The sequence below is a fragment of the Meles meles genome, chromosome 6 (assembly GCF_922984935.1).
Source record: "Meles meles chromosome 6, mMelMel3.1 paternal haplotype, whole genome shotgun sequence".
Taxonomy (NCBI): domain Eukaryota; kingdom Metazoa; phylum Chordata; class Mammalia; order Carnivora; family Mustelidae; genus Meles; species Meles meles.
Window position 1 is genome coordinate 41,830,987 of NC_060071.1, and position 27,306 is coordinate 41,858,292.

A 27,306-nucleotide genomic window follows, 5' to 3' on the forward strand; every position below is an offset into this window, starting at 1 on the left:
CTAAAGGGGTGTGTGTGTGTGTGTGTGTGTGTGTGTGTGTGTGTGTGTGAGAGAGAGAGAGAGAGAGAGACAGAGAGAGAGAGAGAAATTACTTGCTAGGATAAAAAACTTGATTTCAGTGCTCCTAAAGGGGTGTGTGTGTGTGTGTGTGTGTGTAAGAGAGAGAGAGAGAGACAGAGAGAGAGAGAGAAATTCCCTGTGCTCTTCCTTCCAACTTTATGTATGCCCCTTTTTCATAAGGATAGATACCAAGCAGAGTGGTTGTAGTGTCTTGTTTTTCTTATCAGCTTTTACTGCAGGGATATCCTAACCACTCTTCATTCCATTCTTTGTATTGTCCCCCTTCTTCCTTTTATTCTTTCTCTGCTCAATAGACTCCCCACTACTATCTGAAATATTTTCCCAGTTCCAGAGCTGTTTGTCACTTTACTCTGGTCTCAGCATCAGGTGGCAGAGTCATTGGTGACAGTGGCAAGTAGGAAAAGATGGAACTGGTCTGCGCTTTTCTCCATTCAATCCTTTTGCCTCCAGGCAGATCTTCCCTGAGCCTCATCAAACCATGAGTAATACTTTGCGTACACGAACTCTGTACTGTTTTGGGCCCATGTGGGAGAAAAAAACCCAGATTTTTAGAGTATAGAAAAGTCATTCCCCTCCCCCACCAAAGTCTGTTTCCAGTTTTTGCTACTGGTTAAAAACCTCGAGAGGATTATAGGACTCTGTATTAGGAGAATAAAAGAAGAGGTAGGATAGAAGTTGTGAGATAGTTTTATGGTCAGCTCAAGAGAATACTTCTGATCAAAAACTAAAGACGGTAGCAACAGAGGAAGCAGATAGACTAATATCTGAGTTCTTCATAGAAAAGAGGATACTGCTGTATGTTAAACTTTACCAAGAAGTTTGCTTGCTTCTCCAAGAATATTGCTCTCTGATACCTCAGAAACTCAATTTTTACCTCTTATTCCTTCTCCAGAGTCCTAGCCTCTTAAGGAACTGCCTGTGTATGTAGTGACTTACGATTTGGTTTTAGTTACTTTTCCTATTAAATGAGAAGGTAGCGAATTGTTACCTTAAATTTACAAACCACTGTGGTTTTGATGTAAAAAATTTAATGTTCTTTACTGGAAAATATTAAAAACAGTATGTATACCTATTGAACTTGGGCCTGTGGAATCAAAATATATATTAGACTGTATTTAATTGATTCCATATAAAAAAGCTGGTACATAAGATAATCTGTATATAAAATACTGAAAAAAGAAAAAGATTATTTAAATTTCTATATTAAATTATTGATCAACCCCTTTAATCTTGTTAACTAGAAATAGAATAATTTATTAGAAAGTTAAAACTCAAAAGTATTTTTACCACTCATTGATTGTTAAGCTTTCTCTTACATCTACTAGTTTAATCTATTAATCGAGGAGCTAGCTTTTCTAAAAATTGTTGACATTGGAATTCATAGACTAGAAATGGAAAGATAGAAAATACATGTCAGGGATGGTACAGATGTATCTTAATAGAAATGTTTTCTCCCTAATCACTGTATTGCAACTGTATTCTATTTTCCTGTTGATAAATAGTTCTTTAGGTTTTTATCAATTTGTATAAATCTTGGTCAGTTTGTACAGTTCTGTATTGTTTATTTTCTGTGTATGATTTCTTTTTTTCTGTTTACCTTGGTGCTATGGCTGAAGCTTTGGAAAGTTTATTATTCCTGTCATATTTCTGTTTGTACAGCCATTGTCTTCAGCAGAAAGGAGTCATTGATGCTGAAAGATGACTCTTGACTTTGTCAGTGCCAGCCACGACCTTCTCAGAGTCTGGATATGTTAACAATAAAGCTATAGACCTCTGAGTTTCAAACCACGCCAAATCCTTGTTAGTCTTTAGCATCCTTTGAACCCCTCTGCCATGTCCAGTATCATTGATATGTCATACTCTATAGCTGTTGGCTTAATTATCTCATTTAATTTCATTAAATCTTTGCTCTTCTTTCTTCTTTTACACTGTGGGAGTAATTAGTGTCACTTGATGAAAATTGAGTATGTGTTTTCACAAAATTTCATATCTTTTTAAAATCTTGTCTGTGATGTTTTCTGTAACAAGCACTCATCTTTTTTCTATTCTTTTTTACGGATGTATGTTAATAACACATAGACCTCATGTTTGTCTCTCATTTGATATAAGACCATTCAGAGTCATCAAACAAATTATGGTCTGATTATTTTCATTAGGCTATAAGTTTCTATTCATAGAAACTTATATTCATATTATATTGAATATGAATATTCTATATTCATAGAACTTATATTCATATTATATTGAATATGAATATTCTATATTCATAGAAACTTATATTCATATTATATTGAATATGAATATTCTATATTCATAGAAACTTATAGCCTAATGAAAATAATCAGACCATAATTTGTTTGATGACTCTGAATGGTCTTATATCAAATGAGAGACAAACATGAAAGTATGATTACCTTCCCCCTCCCAGCCCCACTATTCTTTTTTTTCTCCATGGATTTGACTACTCTAGGCACTTGATATAAATGGAATTGTACAGTATTTGTTCTTTTTTGGTGGCTTGTTTTACTTAACATAATGTCTTCAGGTGCATCCACTTGTACTGTGTTTAAGAATTTCTTTCATTTTTTTAAAAAGACTTTATTTATTTGAGAGAGAGAGCATGAGAGGGGGAAAGGTCAGAGGGAGAAGCACCGCTGAGCAGGGAGCCTGATGTGGGACTCGATCCTGGGACTCAAGGATCATGATCTGAGCTGAAAGTAGTCATTTAACCAACTGAGCCACCCAGGCACCCAGAATTTCCTTCATTTTTAAGGGGGAATAATACTGCATTTTATGTATATGTCACATTTTATTTATCCATTCCTCTGTCAGTGGATACTTGAGTTGCTTACACCTTTTGGCTATTGTAAATAATGCAACAGAATAGGGGTGTAGAAATATTTGAGACCCTGCCTTCAGTAGTCAATTTAAGTTTGTATTTTACTTTGGCTATGTAGCATAAAAAAACTTACCTATATAGAAAAACAGTTGCAAATGGGAAGTATGATTTAAAAAATTAAATTTTCAAAAAATTATTTGCAGTTTCATAAGTAGTTTTTTATTACTGGATTTTGTGTGTTAATAAGTAGACTTTTCTTGGAGTGGGCTTCATAGGAATTCGGACTGCTATTCTACAGTGTTGGTTACAAAGAAAATGCTTGGAATATAGCCCATAAGTAATTAGTGATCCTGGAGAGATGGTAACAAAGTATATTTTTTGTGATATTTCCCAAACTTGTAGAAGAATCTTTCCTAAATCTAGAATTTTAGTAAGAATTATCCAAGCATGAACGAAACGCTCTGTATTTTTGTTCATCATCTCTCTGTGTTTTCAAAGCTTCTGGTTCACTTGAAATTGTGCCTAGAGTGTTTTCTGTAGTAGGTACCCATCTTTTTACTATAGTGTTTTTAAAAACTTTTAAAAATATACATTAATCACTTAATACAGAAAGTACAGGTGTATAAAAAGAATAAATTAAGGTCCTACCAGCTGATTTAGTGATCTATAAATTCTACTTTGGAAACTGACTTGTCTTTCCCTGTTTGTCACCTGTCCCTTCAGTTGGCAGTTCTGTCCCTGTGAAAGAGTGAGAATCGTGGCTAATTACTGGAGAATTTGTGGTATTTAACTCACTACAGACCACATTCTCATCTAAATCACAGAGGACGTCAAGGAATTTTTTTTTTTTTTTTAAAAAAAAGGAGGTTCTAAACTTAGTAGAATGTTGTCTTTGTAACATCTAGAGTTTTCTTATGAAAGAATGAAGAAAAGTCAACTGTTGGTGTTTGTAGAAAACTTGTAAAGGGTTGGGAAAGCATATCCTGCTTGGGGTCAAGGATGAAAAGGTCTGGTCCTCAAAACAGCAAAGGGAGAGATATCTAGATTGAGAGGTCTCTAGCTCTTTCAACTTTTTCTAGGGACTGGCTGGAAGGTGAAAATAATGGAGCCACACCTTCAGAAGGTACATTAAGGAAAACAAAAAATTGATTTTTTTGTTAATCCTTTTTCACTTTGAGTTACCCTTTGCAATTTTCATAAGAGTAGATCTACTTGGCGCCTGGGTGGCTCAGTCGTTAAGCATCTGCCTTAGGCTCAGGTCATGATCCCAGGGTCCTGGGATGGAGAGCCCCACATCAGGCTCCCTGCTCAGCAGGAAGCCTGCTCCCCCCTCTCCCACTCTCCCTGCTTGTGTTCCCTCTCTCGCTGTGTCTCTCTCTGTCAAATAAATAAATAAAATCTTTTAAAAAGAGAGAGAGAGAGATAGTAGATCTACTCATTTAAAATCAGATTTTAGAGGAGATTTTACTAGAATGAGTTGTCACTATATTTTTATTAGTTTTAATGTAAATAACATTGATTTGATATGATTTGGTATAGTTTGATTTAGTTTGATACCTTCAGTTAAGAATATCTAGTCAATGTTATATTAGAAATTAATTTTATTAACTTGGACAGTTGTCCAAATTGCTTCATTTTTTTTTAGAGAGGGGGAGGGGCAGAGGGTGAGGGGGAGAGAATCTTAAGCAGCCTCCATACCCAGTGCAGAGCCCAGTGTGGGCCTTGATCTCACAACCCTGAGATCATGACCTGATCCAAATCAAGAGTCAGCTGCCTAACCAACTGAGCTACCCAGGCTCCCCAACTTGCTTCATTTTCTAAGGCTTATCCATAAGAACTAAATTCTTCATATTTTCATGTAGACAGGACTAAACTATAGAAAGTTGGGGGTTTCATCTACTTTTAGAAGTAGCAGTGGATGTGACAGAAATGAGGAGATCTAGATATGCCCTATTTTGAAGCCTCCAAAGATGTTTTGGTTCTGAAAGCCTGAAAGGGAGTTGTATGGAGCAGTGATGAAGACTTTCTGAGGTAGCTTGTTTTCTTCAGGTTTCTGAGACAAGAATTGGTTGGTACACAGCGAGTTCCATACAAATGCAAATACTACTTGCTGACTTGTACTCTCTGCCGTACTGTATGAAAACAAATCCATCATGGTAGCCTTTTGGATTTATATCTTTCACTTTCTTCTCTCCTTAGGTATGGATGAACGAGGAGGTACAACATCTTGGGGAACAAGTGGTCAACCAAGCCCCTCTTATGACTCATCTAGAGTAAGTTCATTCACCAACCCTTGATTAAAACTATAAAGTAATTTGGCAGAATAAGTAAGGCTTTTCATATATGAGCTCTGTTTCTTAAGAGAAATAAATATTAACATATTTACATGGCAATACCATAGAATATGCAGTACCCTTGTGGTAGATTTAATTTTTTTTATATTTTAATTTATTGTCATACTTTGGAAGTTTATTTCTTATAATGAAGGAAATGTTCTTGGTGTTATTTCTATACCTGGATTACCTGCAGTACTCTTTACTAAAGTTGGAAGAATTTGGAATGCCTCACTAAGTATTCTTACCATACATAGTCATTTTTCTTTGTGTATTGTTTTCTTCATGTATTACATTTGAGAGATGGCACTGACTTTCCAAATACCAGTTTCTAGTCTTCCTTCTGCTGTTCTTGTTCCAGTAGTCATCAGCCGTTTATACCAGGGACTCTATAGCCCTGTCTCTTGGAAGCATATCAAAACAGACATAACAGATGACATTTCTTGGTTGGCAATTAAGAGAAAATAGGACCAAGCTAATGTTTTATGCTTGGAAAGGCCAAAAGGTTAGAACTTTTTTTTTCTAAGCAATAAACAAACAACAAATCTGCCAAAAGTTTAAAATAGTAAGACTGAAATATTAAACATTAGACCAAAGAATTATCAGTAAAATTAAACTCTGTTCCCAGACTCCACAGTAAATTGGTGAGGTTAAGGGATAATTTTTCAAAAATGTTATGCTTTGCATGAACAGTGAATTATTTACTTCTCTTAGAATTAACCAGTAGAAGATGGAGAAGCATTAAATTTATGGATACTTAATACTGGAAGCAAATTGGCATAAATGGAAGGAAACAGTATGTGATTGGAGTTCTTAGTCTCCATATGGGTTATGCTGCTTTGTATTAAAAAAACACTAAGTTAAAATATGTGGTTTGTTATTCTATTTGGCTGTAACCTATGTTTAATTTATTTTAAATACTTTGGGAAGAAACAAAATAGCCATGTAGAATCCAAAAAGATACATAGAGAGACAATTAAACATGGTTTTTAGTGTTTTCCTTTTGGGACTCAGTGCTGAGAAAGCTGGGTTGTAGTGTAAAGAGCACTGTCTTGGGCACCATAAGACTTGGGTTTACTGTCAACTCTGTGGTGAAATCTCAGACACCTTATTTTATCTTGGGGATCGTTGAACTGGTTGATGTCCAAATTTACTTCCTTTCGAAGTTTTTGATGTTTTAAATAATATGTGAATAGGAAAGGTAGGTTTCCTGTTTTGATTGCTAAGTATGAATTTTATTTATACAGTGGAAAACAGAATACTGTTTATTAATATTAGATTATTTTCTTTCAAAGTCTTGAGTTAATGTGTGATAACATATTATTTCTTAAAATACATTAAATGGTGCCTTTGTACCTTATGTTTCCTTCCAAACTTCAATTTCTTTTCTTATTTAAGTGCTAAATAGGATTCTAGGAAAAGAGAACATAATAGTATATCCAAGCATTTACATATTTCATGACTGTGAAATTAAGTTTGCCTATAGACATGGACTTCAAAGCAAATCTTCCTTTTCTGTTTTGCTATTTGATCTATAGGTGAATATGAAATGCTATTTTTTATTCTTAATTTTTTGAGTGTATATTGTATACATTGTAAATTGATTTAATAGTAAACTAGTTTTCTCTTTAAAAACCCAGATTAGGGGCGCCTGGGTGGGTTAAAGCCTCTGTTTCAGCTCAGGTCATGATCCCAGAGTTCTGGGATTGAGCCCTACATCGGGCTCTCTGCTCAGCTGTCAAATAAATAAAAAAAAACCCAGATTAATCTTTAGCTATTCCCAGTCTACCGTACAAATCTATATATATATATATATTTTTTTTCCCCCTTTTTCTTCTTACCTGTCTACTGAAATATCAGAGTGGTGATTTAATGCTACCCATTATTTTTATTCTCATTGAAATCTACTCCTCCACTCACTTTGCTTCTTCTGTTCTGGTCATGATTTTGAACCTAAAATGGTTTAGTTATCTAGTTAAGAAGTTATGTTTCATTTATAATTTCAAACAGTTAAATTCCCTGAACTCTTCTCACCAGGGAAAGACATTTATGGTTATCTTTGAAGCTGCCCTCAACACTGCTTTATAGGAAGGTTCTTTTTGAGTTTATTATTAAACGTCATCTTTTAAGTTGACCGTTTTCCATAATCATAAGTATAGGTGGATATAATTTTGTTAATAAGAATTTCGGTTTACCAAAGTATTTATTCTACTGAGTATCATAGTATCTTCAGTTTTTTTAATTCAGGAGTAAATACCAATATTAGCTATAAATGAAATTTGACACATTGTAAAATTATTAACAAGTCAATGTAAACTTTAATAAAATTGCAGATACTTTTGTAGAAATTATATCAGTGACATTTATTTAGACTTTACCAGTATAAATAATAAATTCCCATCACAGCAAGTTGTATCATTTAAAAAATAATTTAGTTTTACATTCCTGATAGAAGATTTTTTTATTTTACTTTTTGTAAAGTTTGAAAATAATAGGCCACAATAAAAAGTATGTAAACCTGCAGAATGAGTAGTTTGGTGGAATTATAAAGTATATGATTTTAGTTTAGTTGGATTCAACTGAGTTACTGTTCTCCCTCCTTCCCTGTCCCCCCCACCCCACCCCACTAAAACTGTAAGGGAAAAAAAATCATTTTTTGTGTTACTGTATTTTTTGGCACATGAACTCTATTAAATACTACTCTATTAATGTATTTGAACCCTGCATTTTACTGTATAAGATTGGTTACACCAAATCATGTAGGTTGAACTTAATATCTGTTTAACAACTTTTTAAAGGGAATTTTTGCTTTGTACATTTTTTTGCCTAATTGGAACTGGCTTTAAATCTAACAGAGAGGGGTGCCTGGGTGGCTCAGTGGGTTAAAGCCTCTGTCTTCGGCTTGGGTCATGATCCCAGGGTCCTGGGATGGAACCCTGCAACGGATTCTCTGCTCAGCAGGGAGCCTGCTTCCCTTCCTCTCTCTCTGCCTGCCTCTCTGCCTACTTGTGATCTCTGTCTTTCAAATAAATAAGTAAAATTTAAAAAAAAATTAAATCTAACAAAGATAGCATTCTGCTCTAGTAACCTTGATGTGTAAGTGAGGTCTACCAGAGTTCTCTGTTTAAGAGGCCACAACTTCTCATCAATGTAATTAGTCTTATATGTATTCTCTCAGAAGCAGGAAAAGTCACTCCAGTCTGCCCTATTTTTCCCAGATTCACAAGATAAGTAGCCTTATAGTATAAAGGTGATTTGTTGAGTTCTGGTTATCAGAACTATCCATAGCACATGATTCAAGAAAGAATTTTTGATAGGCAGACACAGAAACAAATGCTGTACTTAACAGTGGTTACAGAAGAAATGGTAGACATGGTTAGCATTCTTAACAAAATGTGGAGATGAGACAGTGAGTTTGAGACACTCATAAGGAAGTAAGAACATTTGTGGCATGACCTCAAATCTCTCTACCTTTGTTAGAGACCTGGTTTCTGCACTGTTGACCTACTGCCTGCCTTTGCAGAACAACACGCACAAATGAACAGAAAAAGCACCATCATGATGTGAATAACACTTTTATTTTCAGAAATATGTGAAAAGCAGTGTTTGAGGTTAAAGCACCAGTGATTGAATAGAGCAGTTAAGATCTCAAATAATTTAGATGTGAGCAAGAGGTGTAGTAAATGAATTTGTTCCCTCTTTCCCTTAGTTTTTATCTTTTCCTGCAATCAAGTGTTTTCTATATTTGACATTATACCAGGCATAAGGGGCAGAGAATACCATGATTTTTGTTATTTACCATTGCATCAGTGCTTTATTCCAGTTCCAGACTTTTTCCCCCTCCTCTTTAGAAGGCAGTAGTCAAGAACATGGACTCTGGAGCCAGAGTGCCTGGGCATGAATCCAATCTCTGCCACTTACTACCTGTATGATTCTGGACAAGTTACCTAAATCTGCTGTACCTCAGTTTACTCATCTGTAAAATAGGGATAAGGTTGTCATGAGGATTAAATGCATGTAAATCTACTTTTAAATGAGATAAATCTGTGTAAACTGCTTAGCTCAGTATCTGCTACGTGTGGTGTGTAAGTGTTGGCTTTAATCTTATGTATATCAGAATTTATTAACTAGATTTATATGTAACAATCAACCAAATTTAAATGAAGGAATACATTTGCAGATGTGCTACATCCTAAGTGTAATGAGTATGAATTATTTGCTGATTCTGTCATGGCTGATATACTTCCGTTTAGAATTGTTGAAGACATAGATAAAATCTATTTCCTTTCCCTGTCAATTATCTGTTTCTTTCTTAGGAAAGCAGAAATCCTTGGATAAACTTAGATATAAAAGTTTTACTCTGTCTAATACAAGGCTTTTTACATAATGGATGTTCTGTACATGTTTGCTGAATATAATCAAATTTTGGGGAGAATTTTAGATTTACTAAATTAATTGTGTCTAGAGATGGAGAAGAATCAAAATTGATTTATGATGAAGCTCAAAGTTTGAAGTCGGTGGTAGTATTAATGGTAATAGGCTTCCTTTCTCCTATGCTTAACAAATTATTGTCCTGATTAATGATACTACTTAATGAAACATTTTATTTAAGATTACCACCTCTGGAGGATTGTACTTTGTGACCTTGGACAAGTTACTCAACCTCTTTGTGGCTCAGATTTCTCATCTCTAAAATTATGATAATTTTACACATACTTTGTCGGGTTTGAGTAAAGATGAAATGTAATAATAGCTATGAAGTATTTAATTTCATTTATTAATACAATAAATGAAAGCTGCTATTACTATTATTACATCATTATTATTATTCTCTCCAAGTAACAAATACTTCGTTTTTCTTTTTCATGGTTGTACTTCCTGATGTACATATTCCATTTCTGAAATGTTGTGTGATCATTTTAGTCCATGGAAATTTCAAGGGGCCATGACACCTTGGTTTTCCTGCCCTCTCAGCTCTGCAGTCCAACCTAGGCCAAGCTGAAAGTACTGAAGTACCATTGGGGTTTGCATCCTAGTGTTATAGTAGGGCTCACAGGAAATGGGAGAAGTCTTCCTGTTGACATTCTTTCCCTAAGATACAGAATTTTTCATTCCTCAGTTTAAAAAGTAAGAGAGATCAGTGTGGTAGGTAACCACTGATAAGAATTATATTTATAGGCATCAGCAGTGACTAGCAGTGACCAGCCGTTGGCATTTTAATTGTGAGCATTTTTCAGGTTTATAATCTGTTGTAGTTATTTTGAGGGAAAGAAGCAACATTCAATTACATGAGTTTGACTGCTTATATTTTCAGTGGCTAAATTTCTACCATGGTTTTCCCTTCTCTGCATAAAATATGGTTTGCAGAGTGAAACAGTCATATCCATTTTGCTCTTCCTTTCCTCCCCGTTTTGCAGTATCATAGAATTTCAAAACTAGAAAATGTGCTAGCTCTCTATGTCCAGTCCCTTAATTGTATAGATGAGAAAACTAAGAGAGTTTGAAATTTGGCTAGGTTGAGATAGGTGCTCTTGATACAAAATACACATAAGATTTGGCTAGACAGTTTATCTAGTTAATGACAGACTTTGGTCTAGAACTCAGATACTCCAGATTCTATACAGTTACTTTTTAACAGCCTTATCTTAGTATTTCCCAAGTCAAAGAAGAAATGTCTTAATTTTTTTGCCATATACAGAAGGAATGGGAGAGGAGAAGAGAAAGCTGAAGAGAAAAGAGGATCTGCAATTGATATTTCAGAAGAAGACATGGGACATGATATGATTAAAAAAAAAAAAAGTTTGCTAGCCCGCATAGCATGTCATGAGGCAGACAAGCATAGAATTTAAGAGCTTGAACATTGAAATCAAGTTGTGTGGGTTCTATTTCTGGCACTTCTACTTCCTAGCTGTATGACTCTGGGCAAATTATTTCTCCTTGCTTCAATTTTTTTTTTCCTTTTCCTTTTTTCATTGATAGAAGGGAGGTGGATACTAATAATAACTACCTTAGCAAAGTTCCGGACTCAAGCCTATTAGTGGAGAAGGGGAAAACCAGTTATGTGGTGATGAGTTGGCTTTAAAATACTAGGTTTAGCGGCTATCTATGACTCAGCACAAAATAATTTCAGACTCTTAATCAAGAAATAAATAGTAGGTATGTTTTGAGGTCTTTTGTTTTAATATATATTCTGACTTTCTGCTACCTGTTACAGTGTGGTAGCAGGGTGAGGGTTCATTTTATTTAAAAAGCACCAGCAGTGGCCATTTCTTTGGCTGTTTATCAGAAATGCACATGGATGGCAGCCTGATAGACCCAAGTCAGGTAGAAAATGAATATGAGAGTACAGAGATTCAGGAGTTGCTCTCCCTTCTAAGATTCATACTCAAAGCCATAGATTGGGTACTTCTTTGGATAAGGGAAACAAAAATAAGTAAAAATTCAACTAGAATGGACACCTGGCTTTCAGATTCTATGGAAACTAAGCTGAGTCTATAAGGTATTGTGAATGAGTTAAATGTTACCTCTCTAGCTGCTCCTAGACCATTTCTGCCTGATGTAGCTAAAGTGACCTTTAATTCTGCCTAGCGTTCTCTCCCTTCTTAGCAGGCATTCAGTATCTTTTCATCCATGTGGATGAGCTTACAAACAGCCATTCTATAGTTGGGTGGATAGCAAGTTGGAGATGAGATAATAGAGCCTCATCTATGTGCTAGTTATACATAATACACAGAGGTTCTTCTGAACCTAAGAAGGGTTATACTGGCCAGAGTTTTGGGAGAGCCTGATGAGTATTTCATTTACATTTGACCATAGAGGCCTTGGGAATATCTAGGGATAGAGAGAACCTGTAATTTCCTTCTCCCAGTATAGCACAGCGGTCTGAGAGCTATCTTTGTAAATAAGGATGATAATGTTGTCTTTCTGCTTTTTAAGGAACATGAGCTTACTCTGGTTCCCCAATTTTAAGATGATGAGATTTGTAGAGGCACTCAATTTCTCCATCATTAAAAGAGAACGAAGTATATATTAGAGTTCAGGAAATATGGTTAGAAATACAAGTCATATTTACCTAAAGAGTTAAATACATTATAAAAGTTTAACTCTTAAGGCAGCAGTGAAGAAGCTATAATTATTTGGCAGCAAATAGTTAATTATAAAATTAATTTCATTGGTTATAGGAGATAAAGAGATTACTTTTGGTGATTAGGAAAGAGTGAAGAGAAAGTGTTTGAGTAGACCATTGTAGGACAAACAGTATTTGTATGAATAAGAGTAAAAGGAAGACAGCTTCCTTGGAAGTGTGGAATGATGAGACCACAAGTACAGAGCCCTCAAAATCACGAAATTCAGTAAAGAGTAAATGATCTTGCTATATAGGTAAATAATGTGATAAGGCAGGTAACCCTCTGTTCAAGGAACATAGTCTATCCTTTGGTGAGTTAGAGAGCCACTTAAAAATAAATTTTTAGGCAGGGAATGACGCAAAGGATTTTGTGAAGATCAGTATATTGTGGTACAAGGGATGGATCCAAAGTAAAAGAGTGACAAGAAATAGGATGATCTGGTAAGATACTACTACGTAGATAGGCCTAACTTACAATGAAATAAGATAGATTAGGATGATAGGATCAAGATCACAAAATAATGGAAAGAGGAGCGGTGTCTCAAAGGAAAAAAAAACTGGCACATTTAGCAACTGAGGAAGATATAAAATTGTATATATTCACTCTTCCCACAGAATGACGACTCCTGAATTAAACTCCCGTGTTTTATTCAGGTTTTGACAAGGTAGCTGCAGTTGTGTGATGCAACTACCAAATTGTTTGGTTATAATAGTTTCCATTATAAATAGGAAAATCTAGTTGTGTGAATAAAAAAATAAATTTTTACTCATTGTCCTCCATTGATAGCATTGATGGGTAATAAAGTTTAGTGCTACTTTCTCTTCTTTAGAGTAGATATTTTCTCTAGTTGTTTATTGTTTGCTATTGTTTTTATTTTTGAAGGGGAAAATGGTGTAGGTTTTATAGCTACTACAAGTTCAAATGCAGTAATTAGAAAGGACACACAAATTTTGAAATAGTATTTTATGCCTCTTGATCTCAGGTACAAAACACGAGATGAAGCAGTTAAATAGCAAAGCAAGACAGGAGGGACAGAGAATTAAAGTAAGTGTTTTCTATATATTGCATCTATGTTCCCATTAATCTGTTTTGTTATGTAACTGCTCCTTCTGAATGTTCTGAATGTGCAGAAAAACTATAGATGAGAAAAGGGTGCATTTTAAAGTTAGGTTTAAATAAACCCTTGAGGGGCGCCTGGGTGGCTCAGTGGGTTAAAGCCTCTGCCTTCACCTCAGGTCATGATCTCAGGGTCCTAGGATTGAGCCCCACATCGGGCTCTCTGCTCAACGAGGAGCCCGCTTCCCCTCTTTCTCTGACTGCCTCTCTGCCTACTTGTGATCTCTCTCTCTCTCTCTGTCAAATAAATAAATAAAATCTTTAAAAAATAATAAAAAATAAATAAATAAATAAATAAACCCATGAGGGAAAATGTTGTGTGTTACTCTTCTTTGTATTCAAAACAACACCTGCCTATAACTTGTAATCTTAGTTCTTGGATAAGGAAAAAATTGGGTTAGGATGATGTAAGCTCCTTTAAATCTCTTGCTATCATGTATTTAAAATGAAAGAAATCACACAGCTATCAGGTTGTCTACTTTTCCGTTTTAAGATCTAGGCAGACCTTCTATTTTTTTTATTTACCCGTAAATTTATCAGATACTGTCACATAGCTTTTGGAACCAGCCTTTATGTCGGTTTGTCACCTTACTGTTTTACCTAACTTTGCATGCCTGTCATATAGCATCGTTATCAAAACTGATCTTTACAGTTCTCTTTTTTAAATCTTATCATTATTTAGTCTTAAAATTTTCTTTCAATTAATGTGTAATGTATTATTTGTTTCAGGGGTACAGGTCTGTGATTCATCAGTCTCACACAATTCACAGCACTCACCATAGCACATACCCTCCCCAGTGCCCATCACCCAGCCACCCCATCCTTCCCACACCCATCCCCTCCAGCAACCCTCAGTTTGTCCCTCTCTGGTTTTGTCTTGTTTCAGTTTTCCCTCCCTATTTAGTCGTTAAATTAATAGATGAAATTCAAAACTTACTACTCTTTGAATATCTCCTATGTCCCTTTTTGTAATTGTTGAGGTCTTATTTCTGGCAACTTTTTTATTTTCTATAGATTCACATATTTCTTATCCATAAGAACAGAATGGAGGGTAGATTTGGGCTGGATACCTTTCTAGGTCCACTTAGCCTATTTTTTGGTAAAAGCAGTAATCATAACTAGCATTTGTTACAATATCATTTAAAACCTTTCACAGGGCGCCTGGGCTGCTCAGTGGGTTAAAGCCTCTGTCTTCGGCTCAGGTCATGATCCCAGGGTCCTGGGATGGAGTCCTGCATCTGGCTCTCTGCTCAGCAGGGAGCATGCATCTCTGTCTTTCTCTGCCTGCCTCTCCGTCTGTCAAATAAATAAATAAAATCTTTTAAAAAAATAAATAAATAAAACCTTTCACATGTTCCCTATTTTAAGCTTCACACCAGCTTACCAAGAAGCCATTTTTAAAATCCTGTCCATTTTAGAAGTGAGGAAGTTGAGGTTCAGAGAAGGTGGATAACTTAACAGATATTAAACATCCAAGACTAGTAGCCAGGCAGTAGGACTCTAAATTAGTCTTCCCTTCTACCATATCACTTGCCAAAGTATAAAAGAAACCCAAAACAGTTGTTATTCCTCCTTGTTCAGGACTTTTTTTTTTTTTTTTTTTTTTAATTTATTTGACAGACAGGGATTTCAAGTAGGCAGAGAGGCAGGCAGAGAGAGAGAGAGGAGGAAGCAGGCTCCCGGCTGAGCAGAGAACCCGATGCGGGGCTCGATCCCAGGACCCTGGGATCATGACCTGAGCCGAAAGCAGAGGCTTTAACCCACTGAGCCACCCAGGCGCCCCTTGTTCAGGACTTTAAAGACAGATATTCTAGAAGTTTTAAGATGAAGGTACTGTCATTATTTCTTATAAAAATATTATTTACATTTTATACTTAAAAAAATATAAGTCATTGAATCAATTAGGTGAGTTTCCTTTCTGGTTTCACCACTGTATTTGACCTTGGAAAAGATAAGATGCTTAATTCTGAGCCTCAGATTTCTCATTGGCAAAGAGATTTATTTCATAATAAGTGCGTGAAAATTAACACCAGAAGTTTTAGAAAGCACAATATCTGGAATTTATTAAGTAGTGTGTAAGTGTTCCTCCTCTTACATCCAGTGTCATGAAAAATTACAGATCCATTTTGATACAAAGCTACATAGGAATTATACGAGTTTGAGAGGCTCCTTAGAGAGGCCACCATTCCTGGAGTATGTCCTGAACAAGATGAGGGATCTGTTGCAGTTTTTAAATGACCAACAAGAGGTTCTGTAGGTCAAGAAAAGTGAATTGTTCACAAAATTGAAACTATTAGATAAGTTTATTGCCTTATAGATTTTGGGATTTAGAGATTATTGGGAAAAAATTGGGCAGCCCAGATTTTTGTGAGTATAGATTCTTAGTAATCTACGTTCTTACAATAGGATGTATACCGTTCAGTTCCTCAAATTTGTTTGAAAGGGTATCTACCCCACAAGATAGTTATGAGACCTAAATGAGCTTGTGTATGTCAAAGGCTTAGCGTGAGAGATTAATTTTAATTCCTTTTGTGATGTACTTTTGTCATATATTCTAACATTTTTATTTTGCAAATAACAAGCTTGGAGTGTTTTTCAGTGCATTGAGCTGATACTTAAACCTTTGTGCTGTCAAATGGAATAATTACTTTCATGTGGTTTTATATCATAATACGCTACGTTTTGCATGGAGCAGATCTTTTTCTTGGTGTTTAATATAAGAAGTTACTTAGTGGTAGCAAGAAAATATCAACTGTCCTGTAAGCAAATGTCTGCTCTGTATTGGTGATACCATTACATCTCATTGAGTTTATAGTCTTCTGAGTTCTTGCTCTTTAAATATTATTCTTGATTTCCCATTAACCGTAACTTACTCTCTTAGATCACTTTTTACTCAGGATCTTTCTTCACAATTTGGAGTTCTGCAGTCTTTTCTTGGGCTTGTACTCTTTGTAGGCTGTTCACATGGAATCCTTTTTTTGCTCAGTTCTTTCATTCATGCAGCATTTATTGAGATTCCATAATTTTCTGGTCTCTGGAATAGGTAAACAAAACAAAATGATCAGTCCGTACTGTCTGGGCAAATGAGTCATTCTCATGGGGAAAACAGTTTATTATACTATATGGTGATAAAGGTTATGATAATGATGACCCAGGGAGAGTAGAAGCACAGAAATTGAAGCAGAGTTTGGTTATGAAACCTCTAGGGCATATCAGTTGAAAACGGTAGTCTGTTTTATAATACAGAGAACGAAGGACTCAAGCTCGGAGACTTCTCCCTTTAGACAAGTGAGTTTGATCAAATGTTACTTATGCTGGACAGTAGTTCATAACATGTAAAACAAAAATTTTCATCAAGATCATGGTTTTTCAAACTGTGCTTAATAAGATATTAATAAGTAACGTGTAAATAGAGAGCTCATAGTCCAATATATTTATGTAATGAGTTAAACAAAATTAGACTTCTTTGTTAGATTTATGAGTTTTTAATAAAGCATTGTAAATTATAATTCCTTAAGAAGGGAATAGAATACACTTCTCACAGTTTTTTCCCCACCATGGAATCCTTTTGCATTACTTATGAATTGAGTTTGATTGCTAGTAATAGTCTCAAGAAATAGTACATTAGATGACATACATTTAATTATTAATTTAAATATGTGATCCATTGTGAGTTCATTTTTGTAAAAGGTGTAAATTAAGAGTTAAAATTGATTTTTTTTTAATAAAGCTCTCCAGTTTTGTTACCATCATTTGTTGAAAAGATTATCTTCCCTGTTGAATTCTCTTGTTTTCTCTGCTAAAAATCAATTGACCATGTATGTGAGGGTCAGTTTCTGAACTCTCTTTTGTTCTACTGATTTTTCAGTCTTTACGCCAATACTATATAGCATCTTGATTACTGTACCTTTAAAATAAATCTTCAGGGGCGCCTAGTTGGCTCAGTCAGTTGGGCAGCCGACTCTTGGTTTTGGCTCAGGTCATAATCCTTGGGATGGTGGGATCAAGTACAGTGTCAGACTCCACACTTGGCAGTGGGGAGGAGGGTTCTTGCTTGGGATTTTCCTTCCTTCTCTCTCTGCCCCCCCCAAGTGAATGAATAAATCTTTAAAAAACACATTAATAATAAAATAATCTTCATGTCAGGCAATGTAAGTTCTCCAGCATTGTTATTATGTTTCAAAATTGTTTTACAAATTCTAGGGACTTTGCATATAATTTGAAAAATTTTAAACCAGCATATCAGTTTTTAAACATTTTACTTATTCGAGAAAGAGAGAGAACACGAGCAGGGGCAGGAGAGTGGGAGGGGCAGAGGGAAAGGGACAAGCAGACTCCCTGGTGAGCACAGAGACTGATGTCATCCCAAAACCTCAGGATCTTGAAGTGAGCTGACTTTAGACATTTAACCAACTGAGCCACTAAGGTGCCCTCTGTTTCTATAATTCTGAGGTTTTGGTTGGGATTGTGTTGAATTTATAGATCATTTTAAGGGGAATTGATAACAATGTGAAGTCTTCTAATCCATGAGTGTGGTATATCTCTATTCAGTTCTTCTTTAATTTCTTTTAGTAATGTTTTGTAGTTTCACTGATCAGATCTTGTATGTCTTCTACTTAGTTTATCTCTTTCATAATTTTTGATGCTAGTATAAATTTTTTATTTAGTTTCTGGGTGTTCATGTCTTATGTAAAGATGGCTACAATATATTTTTGTATATGGATCTTGTATCCTGCACCTTGCTAAACTCACTAGTTATGGTAGCTCTTTTGTACATGCTGGAAGGTTTTCTGTTTGGATAGTATGTCATCCGTGAATGTGAGTAACTTTTTCTTTTCCAATCAGGATTTTTTTTTTCTTCTTATTGAATTGATTATGATATCTTCTACAGTACTGAACAGTAGTGATAAGAATGGTTAGCTTTACCTTGTCCTTGATATTGGGAAAACAGTATTTCACCATTAAGCATGATGTGAGTTATAAGTTTCCTTGATGTTATTTATTAGACTGAGGTCATTCCCTTCTATACCTAATTTTTTGAGAGTATTTATCAAAAATGGACTTTGGATTTTATGAAATGTTTTTTCCACATTTATTGAAATGGTCATATAATTTTTTAGTGTGTTACTCTAGGAATTGATCACTATTTTAAATTTTAAACCAACTTTGCATTCTTGGGATAAATGGCACTGGGTTATTATATACTGTCCTTTTTATGTATTATTGAATTATTGTTAAGATGTTAAGAATTTTTATATTTGAGTAATACTGATCTGTAGGATTTTTTTTCTTATACTGTGTCAGAATTTGGTATCATGCTAATAGATGGGATTCAAAGAATGAGTTGAGAGGTATTACTCTTTAACTTCTTGAGGAAGATGTGTAGAATTGGTATTATTTCCTCCTTAAATGTTTGGTAGAATTTATCAGTTAAGATACGTGAACCTAGAGGCGCCTGGGTGGCTCAGAGGGCTAAGCCTCTGTCTTCAGCTCAGGTCATGATCACAGGGTCCTGGGATCAAGCCCCATATCGGGCTCTCTGCTCAGCAGCAGCCTGCTTCCTCCTCTCTCTCTCTGCCTGCCTCTCTGCCTACTTGTGAGCTCTGTCTGTCAAATAAATAAATAAAATCTTTAAAAAAGATATGTGAACCTGGAGTTTCTTCTGGGGATGATTTTTAATTACAGTTTCAATTTTGTGAATAGATAAAGGACTACTTAAGTTACTTACTTCTTGAGTGAGCTTTATTAGTTCATATATATATTTTTAAGATTTTATTTATTTATTTGACAGAGGGAGCTCATATGTAGGCAGAGAGGCGGGCAGGGGAAGCATGCTCCCCACTGAGCAGAGAGTCCGATGTGGGGCTCGATCCCAGGACCCTGAGATCATGACCCGAGCTGAAGGCAGAGGCTTTAACCCACTGAGCCACCCAGGCACCCCTAGTTCATATATTTTAAGTAATATGTCCATTTGTCCATTTTATCTAAGTTGAATTTATTGGCATAAAGTTTGTAGTATTTATTTGTTATCTTTTACATACTTGTGTTAATTATCTTTTGAAATATCAACAAAGTACCACAAATTTAGTGTCTGACTGAAAATAATACACATATATTGTCTCTCAGTTTCTATTCATGAGGATTTGGGCATAGCTTAGCTTGGTCCTCTGCTTCAGGGTCTCTTACAAGGTGGTAAGCCAGATATTGGTCAGAATCAGGGTTCCATCTGTAAGACCTCTGGAGAACAATCTGCTTCCAAATTCGTATTTGTTTGTAGGATTCAGTTTTTTTATTTGTTGAACTGAAGGCCACAGTTCCCTGTAGCTATTGGCAGGAAATGCCTTCTTCATTATCTTGCTAGCCAGGCCTTTCCATTGTGGCAGCTTACTTCATCAAAGCCAGCAAGTAAGGAGGTCTGCTAGCCAGACTGAAGACAAAATATTATGGATCCTAATCACAGATATGACATCATACACTTTTGCCATATTATTTTGGTTAGAAGCAAATTACTAGGCCAGCTCACACTCCGGGGGAATGGTTTATATGGGGGGTATGAATACCAGAGATCACTGAGGGCTATCTTAGAGTCTACCTGGCACAGAATTTGTAGAATCTTTAGTTACAGTCCCTACCTCATTCCTGATATTATCAATGAATTGTTTCCCTTTTTTTTCAATATGGCTTATCATTTGACTGATGTTCTCAAAGAACTGGTTTTTGGTTTCACTGGTTTTCTCTGTTGTTTTTCTGTTTTCGATATGTTTGACTTCTGTAACTCTTATTTTGAATTTAATTTGTTCTTTGTTTTCTAGTTCCTTTTTTTTTTTTTTTAAGATTTTATTTATTTGAGAGAGAGATAGAGAGCAAGCATGAGGAGAGGAGGGGGTAGAGAAGGAGAGAGAAGCAGATTCCCTGCCAAGCAGGAAGTCTGATGCAGGACTCCATCCTAGGATCCTGGGATCATGACCTGAACTGAAGGTAGATGCTTAACTGACTAAGCCACTCAGTGCCCCTGTTTTCTAGTTCGTTTGTTTTTTTTTTTTTCCTTTTTTTTTTAAGATTTTATTTATTCATTTGAGAGAGAGAGAGAGAGAGCGAGCACACAAGCTGGGTCTAGAGGAAGAGGGAGAGGCAGACTTCCTGCTGATCCAGGCAGGAGCTCAATGTGGGGCTCCGTCCCAGGACCTGGAGATCATGACCTTAGCCAAAGGCAGACACTTAACCTTATGAGCCACCCAGGCACCTTGTTTTCTAGTTTCTTAAGGTGTAATTGAACTCATTGATTTGAGAACTTTTATCTCTTCTAACAGGCACTTTATTGCTCTAAATTTTCCTCTGATCATGCTGTTGCCTGCATCCTACAGTTTTTGCTATGTTGAGTTTTCATTTCATTCAGTTCAAAATACTTTACAATTTTCCCATTGATTTCTTCCTTGAATACTTACTGAGAAGTGTGTACTGTTTGATTTTGAAATATTTAGGGATTCTCTAATGAAAGTTTTTTTATTGATACTTAATTTAATGCCATTATGTTCAGAAAACATGCTTTAATTCTTTGTGTAGGTCCGTATTTCTAGCTGGTATTATTTTTCTTGTGATTAAAGAACTTCTTTTAACATTCTCATTGTGCATGTCTGGTGCTGATGAGGTTTTTCATCTTCTCTGTGCCTGAAATATTCTTTACTTTTCTCTGGTATGGAGCTCTAGGTGGAGATATATCCCTCTTCCCTAGTACCCATCAGCAGTCCTTGGATTCACTTTGTTTCCCCACTCTTCAGGGATCAGTATTCTGCGCTGTCCACGTCTGATGTCTCAAAACTGCTGTTTTTTTTTGTGGGTTTTTTTTTGTTTTTTTTTTATTGTTTCAAGTGTGAGGGTTAATCTGGTTACTGTTACTCTATCCTGCCTGGAAGTGCTAATGGAAATAGAAATGATCCGATAAGAGCCATGGATTTGCCTTGAAAGTAGAAACCCTAGGAGCAACATACATGAGTGAATGGAGATACAAAGCCTGCACAACAGCTTTTTCTGAACAAAACTGAGAGTACTGGGGTATTCCAGAAATCCCTGGAATTTTAATACCTGCTTGTTGTTATGTAATTGCTTTCCTTACTACCAACTGTCCCCAAATAATTGTCTACTGATATTTTATAATCAAAAGACAAAATCTGTTCTTTAATATAGTAAGATTAAATAACTACCACCAGGGGCACCAGAGTGGGTCAATTGGTTGGGCTACTGCCTTGGGCTCAGGTCCTGATCTGGAGTTCCAGGATCCTGTCCCACGCTGTTCTCCCGGCTTAGTGGGGAGTCTGCTTCTCTCTCTGACCCTCCCTGCCCCCATGCGCTCTCTCTCATTTTCTCTATCTCAAATAAATAAAATCTTTTAAATAAATAAATAAATAACTGCCACCAACCAGCTGTGTGATGTTAAGAATGCCCCTTGACTTCCCTGAATCTTTTTTCCTTTCTGTTGAAATGAGGCCTCTGTTATAAATAGTCTTCAACCAGGGTTTCCAGATTCTGACAGTACTAGTTAATCAGGATTCATAATTTATTTTAAAATATAGGGAATTGTCTATTCCAGCAATTTACGTAGTATGTTCCAGGGGCCTCTTTGTGTCTCTGAGACCCTTTCGAATGTTTGCTAGGTTAAAACTATTCTCATACAACTAAAACATTTTTTGCCATTTCAGTCTTGTTCTTTCCTAAATGTACTCTGGAGTATGCAGATGCTCCATGATATATGATAATGTTTTATAATAATATGATAATGCTCTGAGTTCTTGTGTTTTTAATTTCTCAGGTTTGCTTTCTAATGTAAATACCACTGGATATGTTCCACATAAACAAAGCTCCTTGGGGTTCTCAGTATTTTTTAAGACAAAAAAAAATTTTTTTACAGTTTTTAAATTTTTTTATAAACATATAATGTATTATTAGCCCCAGGGGTACAGGTCTGTGAATCCCCAGGTTTACACACTTCACAGCACTCACCATAGCACATACCCTCCCCAATGTCCATAACCCCACCACCCTCTCCCTACACCCCTCCCCCGGCTACCCTCAGTTTGTTTTGTGACATTAAGAGTTTCTTTTGGTTTGTCTCCTTCCCGATCCTATCTTGTTTCATTTATTCTTTTCCTACCCCCCACCCCCCGTTGCATCTCCACTTCCTCATATCAGGGAGATCATATGATAGTTCTGTTTCTCTGACTGACTTATTTCGCTAAGCATAATACCCTCTAGTTCCATCCACGTCATCGCAAATGGCAAGATTTCATTTCTTTTGATGGCTGCATAGTATTCCGTTGTATGTATGTGTATATATATTATATATATATATATATATATTATATATATACACCACATCTTCTTTATCCATTCATCTGTTGATGGACATCTAGGTTCTTTCCATAGTTTGGCTATTGTGGACATTGCTGCTATAAACATTCTGGTGCACGTGCCCCTTCGGATCACTACATTTGTATCTTTAGGGTAAATACCCAGTAGTGCTGGATCGTAGGTTAGCTCTATTTTCAACTTTTTGAGGAACCTCCATGGTGTTTTCCAGAGTGGCTGCACCTGCTTGCATTCCTACCAACAGTGTAGGAGGGGTCCCCTTTCTTCGCATCCTCGCCAGCATCGTTTCCTGACTTGTTCTGACTGCTGTGAGGTGGTATCTCATTGTGGTTTTGATTTGTATTTCCCTGATGCTGAGTGATGTGGAGCACTTTTTCATGTGTCTGTTGGCTATCTGGATGTCTTTTTTGCAGAAATGTCTGTTCATGTCCTCTGCCCATTTCTTTTTTTGTTTGTTTTTTTTGTTGTTGTTTCGTTGTTGTTGTTGTTGTTGTTGTTTTAAGATTTTATTTATTTATTTGACAGAGAGAGGTCACAAGTAGGCAGAGAGGCAAGCAGAGAGAGAGAGAGAGAGAGAGGAGGAAGCAGGCTCCCTGCCAAGCAGAGAGCCCGATGCGGGACTCGATCCCAGGACCCTGGAATCATGACCTGAGCTGAAGGCAGCAGCTTAATTACTGAGCCACCCAGGCGCCCCTGGTTTTTTTTTTTTTTTTTAAATTATTTATTTATTTTTTATTTTTTTATAAACACATAATGTATTTTTATCCCCAGGGGTACAGGTCTATGAATCGCCAGGTTTACACACTTCACAGCACTCACCATAGCACATAACCTCCCCAGTGTCCATAACCCCACCCCCCTCCCCCCAGCAACCCTCAGTTTGTTTTGTGAGATTAAGAGTCACTTATGGTTTGTCTCCCTCCCAATCTCATCTTGTTTCATTTATTCTTCTCCTACCCCCCTAACCTCCCCATGTTGCATCTCCACTTTCTCATATCAGGGAGATCATATGATAGTTGTCTTTCTCCATTGACTTATTTCACTAAGCATGATACCCTCTAGTTCCATCCATTTCGTCCTCTGCCCATTTCTTGATTGGATTATTTGTTCTTTGGGTATTGAGTTTGCTAAGCTCTTTATAGATTTTGGATACTAGCCCTTTATATGTCGTTTGCAAATATCTTCTCCCCTTCTGTCAGTTGTCTTTTTGGTTTTGTTGGCTGTTTCCTTTGCTGTGCAAAAGCTTTTGATCTTGATGAAGTCCCAATATTTCATTTTTGCCCTTGCTTCCCTTGCCTTTGGCATTGTTCCTAGGAAGAAGTTGCTGCTCCTGAGGTGGAAGAGGTTGCTGCCTGTGTTCTCCTCAAGGATTTTGATGGATTCCTTTCTCACATTGAGGTCCTTCATCCATTTTGAGTCTATTTTCATGTGTGGTGTAAGGAAATGGTCCAATTTCATTTTTCTGCATGTGTCTGTCCAATTTTCCCAACACCATTTTTTGAAGAGGCTGTCTTTTTTCCATTGGACATTCTTTCCTGCTTTGTCGAAGATTAGTTGACCATAGAGTTGAGGGTCGATTTCTGGGCTCTCTATTCTGTTCCATTGATCTATGTGTCTGTTTTTGTGCCAGTACCATGCTGTCTTGATGATGACAGCTTTGTAATAGAGCTTGAAGGGACAAAATATTTTTTAAGACAGAATATTTTTGTACAAGTCTGGAGACCAAAGGGATTTTGAGACGTTGAAAATGGCTTGTCTAATGGAAATTATTCTCTATTTAAGTGTGTACTCTATTACTAGATTTCTTGGTGCTGGAAATGAAAAAAATCAGCGACTAACATTAAGTCATCTGTTGTCATAGTTCCCAAGTTTAAATCAGTTCTCTACCATTCTCTGACTTTGAGAAGATTAAAATCTCTAAGACAAAATTTCCTTTAAATTTTTAAGATGGGGAAAATGGATCATCTGTAGATAGTGGCACATATAAGGCGCCCAGTAAAATTTAACTGTGATGGTTATGATGCCACCAGAGGTATGTGCTTGTTGACATTTTTGTTTTCTAGTTAGCAACATGTTCATTATGCTGTAGGGCATTTTTAGCAAATCTTAATGCTGTTTCTTCTGCCTGAGAGTGCTCCCTCTGTTTTGATGTTCTCGTTTGAGGTTGTGCTGATATATTACTATCTCCAAACTGTTCTTACTCAGCTCAGGAAGTTTAACTTCGAAGTTTGCACACTGGCTTGGGCATCATTTAAAATTTTACTGGTTATGCCATCTTGCCCATTAGACTAATTAGGAAGTCTAAGAATACAGATCAAACCTTTGGAAGCTGTAATGTGACACATCTCAGGCTCAGACCTCATGCAAAAGTTACTCATTTTATTAAAATATTTTTAGGTATTGTTTCTTTTTTTCTAAACTATGAGCACCTTGAAGTTAAAGACTGTTTTATTCATTCTTGTATCAGTCTGATTAATTATTGGCAGTATTACTGACGTATACATATGCATTGTTACTTCCATATGCATGATTTGATTTAATTTCTTTAATTTTATGAGTAACTAGATTAAAAAGATATGGAAGACAGGTAAAATGGATAGATTATAGGGAAGAGGATAATGAGAAGGAAGTCAAGAGCAGGAAAGAAAAAAAAAAATCCCTCTCACAGAAGTGTCCATAAACATACTTGAGTCCATCTAGGTTAGAGATTGATAGTATAGTTGAAAACATAAGAACTCAAAGCAGAGAGCAGAAAAAAAAGAGAAAATCAATTTCAGTTATTGCTCTAAATGAAACTGTCACATTTAATCAAGTAGATGATAATTCAGTTTGTGCCACTATTAGTCTTAATATTTAAGTGGTACATCTCCCAGTCTCTCTTAGGAAGTATATTAAAAAAGACTGGTAATACTGTGAACTACTGTTGATTATCAAAGGGATCCTGGTCTTTTGTTTTTCTATGTATCTGAAAATTTTGTATTGTGTGCAAATGTAGTTAATTAAGCTTATATTTTTGTAAGTATTTGCAAATACAGTAAAACAGTATTAGTTTGGATTGCATGTCTGAAATACAGTATAATTTTACTTTTAAAGAAGTAACTGTCTCACTATTTTTACTTTTAATTATGTGTATTAACCAGAAGTATTCTAGTAAAGTAATGTCACTCAAACTTGCCTTGTCAATTTTATTTAATTGGACACATAGAATACACACACACACACACCCCAGAGTAGAGTTTTTCCTCTGATAATGGATGAGATAGCTATTTGTGTTGTTATTTACTAGGTAAAAGTTGTTGGTGGTTTTTTAATATCATAGTGTGTGAAGAATACTATCTTTATACAATAGAATATTCATGGAATGAGATGCTTACTCCAGGGTGCATGGTTTTTTAGTTGAGTAGAAGAAGGATGGAACCATTTTTATTACATTAATTTTATTCTTGAATTCACTTAATTTGGTTATTTAAATACATGTATGATATGAGTGAATTAAGATGTCTGGACACATGAATAGCCACAAGAGTTCAGCTTTTAGTGATTTTAAAAAGTTGTTTTGTCCATATGGAAATCTAGAATGTGTTCCTCAAACTGGTAAATGAGTACTCCCCCCACAGGTCATTCCTCAGCAGTATGTTTAGAGTTGCTTGGAGGCCTTCCTGATTAGGCAACTGATGGAGGAGCTAGCTCTACATATTGATAAGTTGCAAAACATGCAAGAATGAGGGATGGATCTTTTGTTATAAAAGGGCCATGAAAATGGGAGGGGTAATGTATTTAGAGTTTAATTCCTTTGATATTCTAAACAATAAAAGGCTAATCTGAAAGTTTATTTAAATACATCTTTGAAATATTAACATTGATAGAGATCTGATTCTAAAGCTGCAGATTTGGTCATTTGCAAATATAATTTTTAAAAGTACTTAAACTAAAAAAATTAGAAGCTTTCTCAAAAATATTTTGAATGCTTTGTCAAATTTAAAAATTCTTAATGCACAAAATGCAAGAAGAACTTGAATTCTTTCACTGACCTACTCATTTAATATAGAAGCTTGAGCTAAGAGGACCATGTTTAGTTTTCAGAAGCCCATTTATCATTAAAGAGTCATCTTTAAAAGTTAGGGGTTTTGTATTAGATACATCCACACGGAGTATTTGTACCTACTTCTCTTACCTGATGACGATGCTTTTCTGTTTTTCAAAGGAAGTCCTAAAAAAAGAAAAGAAGTCCTAACTTTTCAGCTGCTGAGAACTCTCCAAGAGAAACTATATATCTGGAATCGGGGCACTGTCTTCCTTTGGTATTAGGTAGAAGTAAAGTTTTCTTTCTTCGTTGGAATATCTATATGGCACCTGTGGTCCTTTAGCCTGGTGACTACCAGGGGTTCCAGACATCTAGGAGCAGAAGAAGGGATAGTGGGTCTTTCTCTTGTCTGATTAGCTTCAG

At 35.9% G+C, this 27,306-nt stretch overlaps 1 protein-coding gene across 6 annotated transcripts in view; it reads left to right on the forward strand.

Moving 5' to 3' along the window:
• Positions 1–27,306, forward strand: part of TCF12 (transcription factor 12) — a 385,612-nt gene that overhangs the window by 159,198 nt on the left and 199,108 nt on the right. For 5 of the 6 annotated variants that reach the window (XM_046007718.1, XM_046007720.1, XM_046007721.1 and 2 more), the window contains exon 4: positions 5,120–5,193. In XM_046007718.1, the coding sequence (XP_045863674.1) occupies positions 5,120–5,193 (74 nt within the window). Of the gene's footprint in view, positions 1–5,119; positions 5,194–13,362; positions 13,425–27,306 lie in introns of all 6 variants that reach the window. The other variant, XM_046007723.1, reaches the window with a different exon arrangement.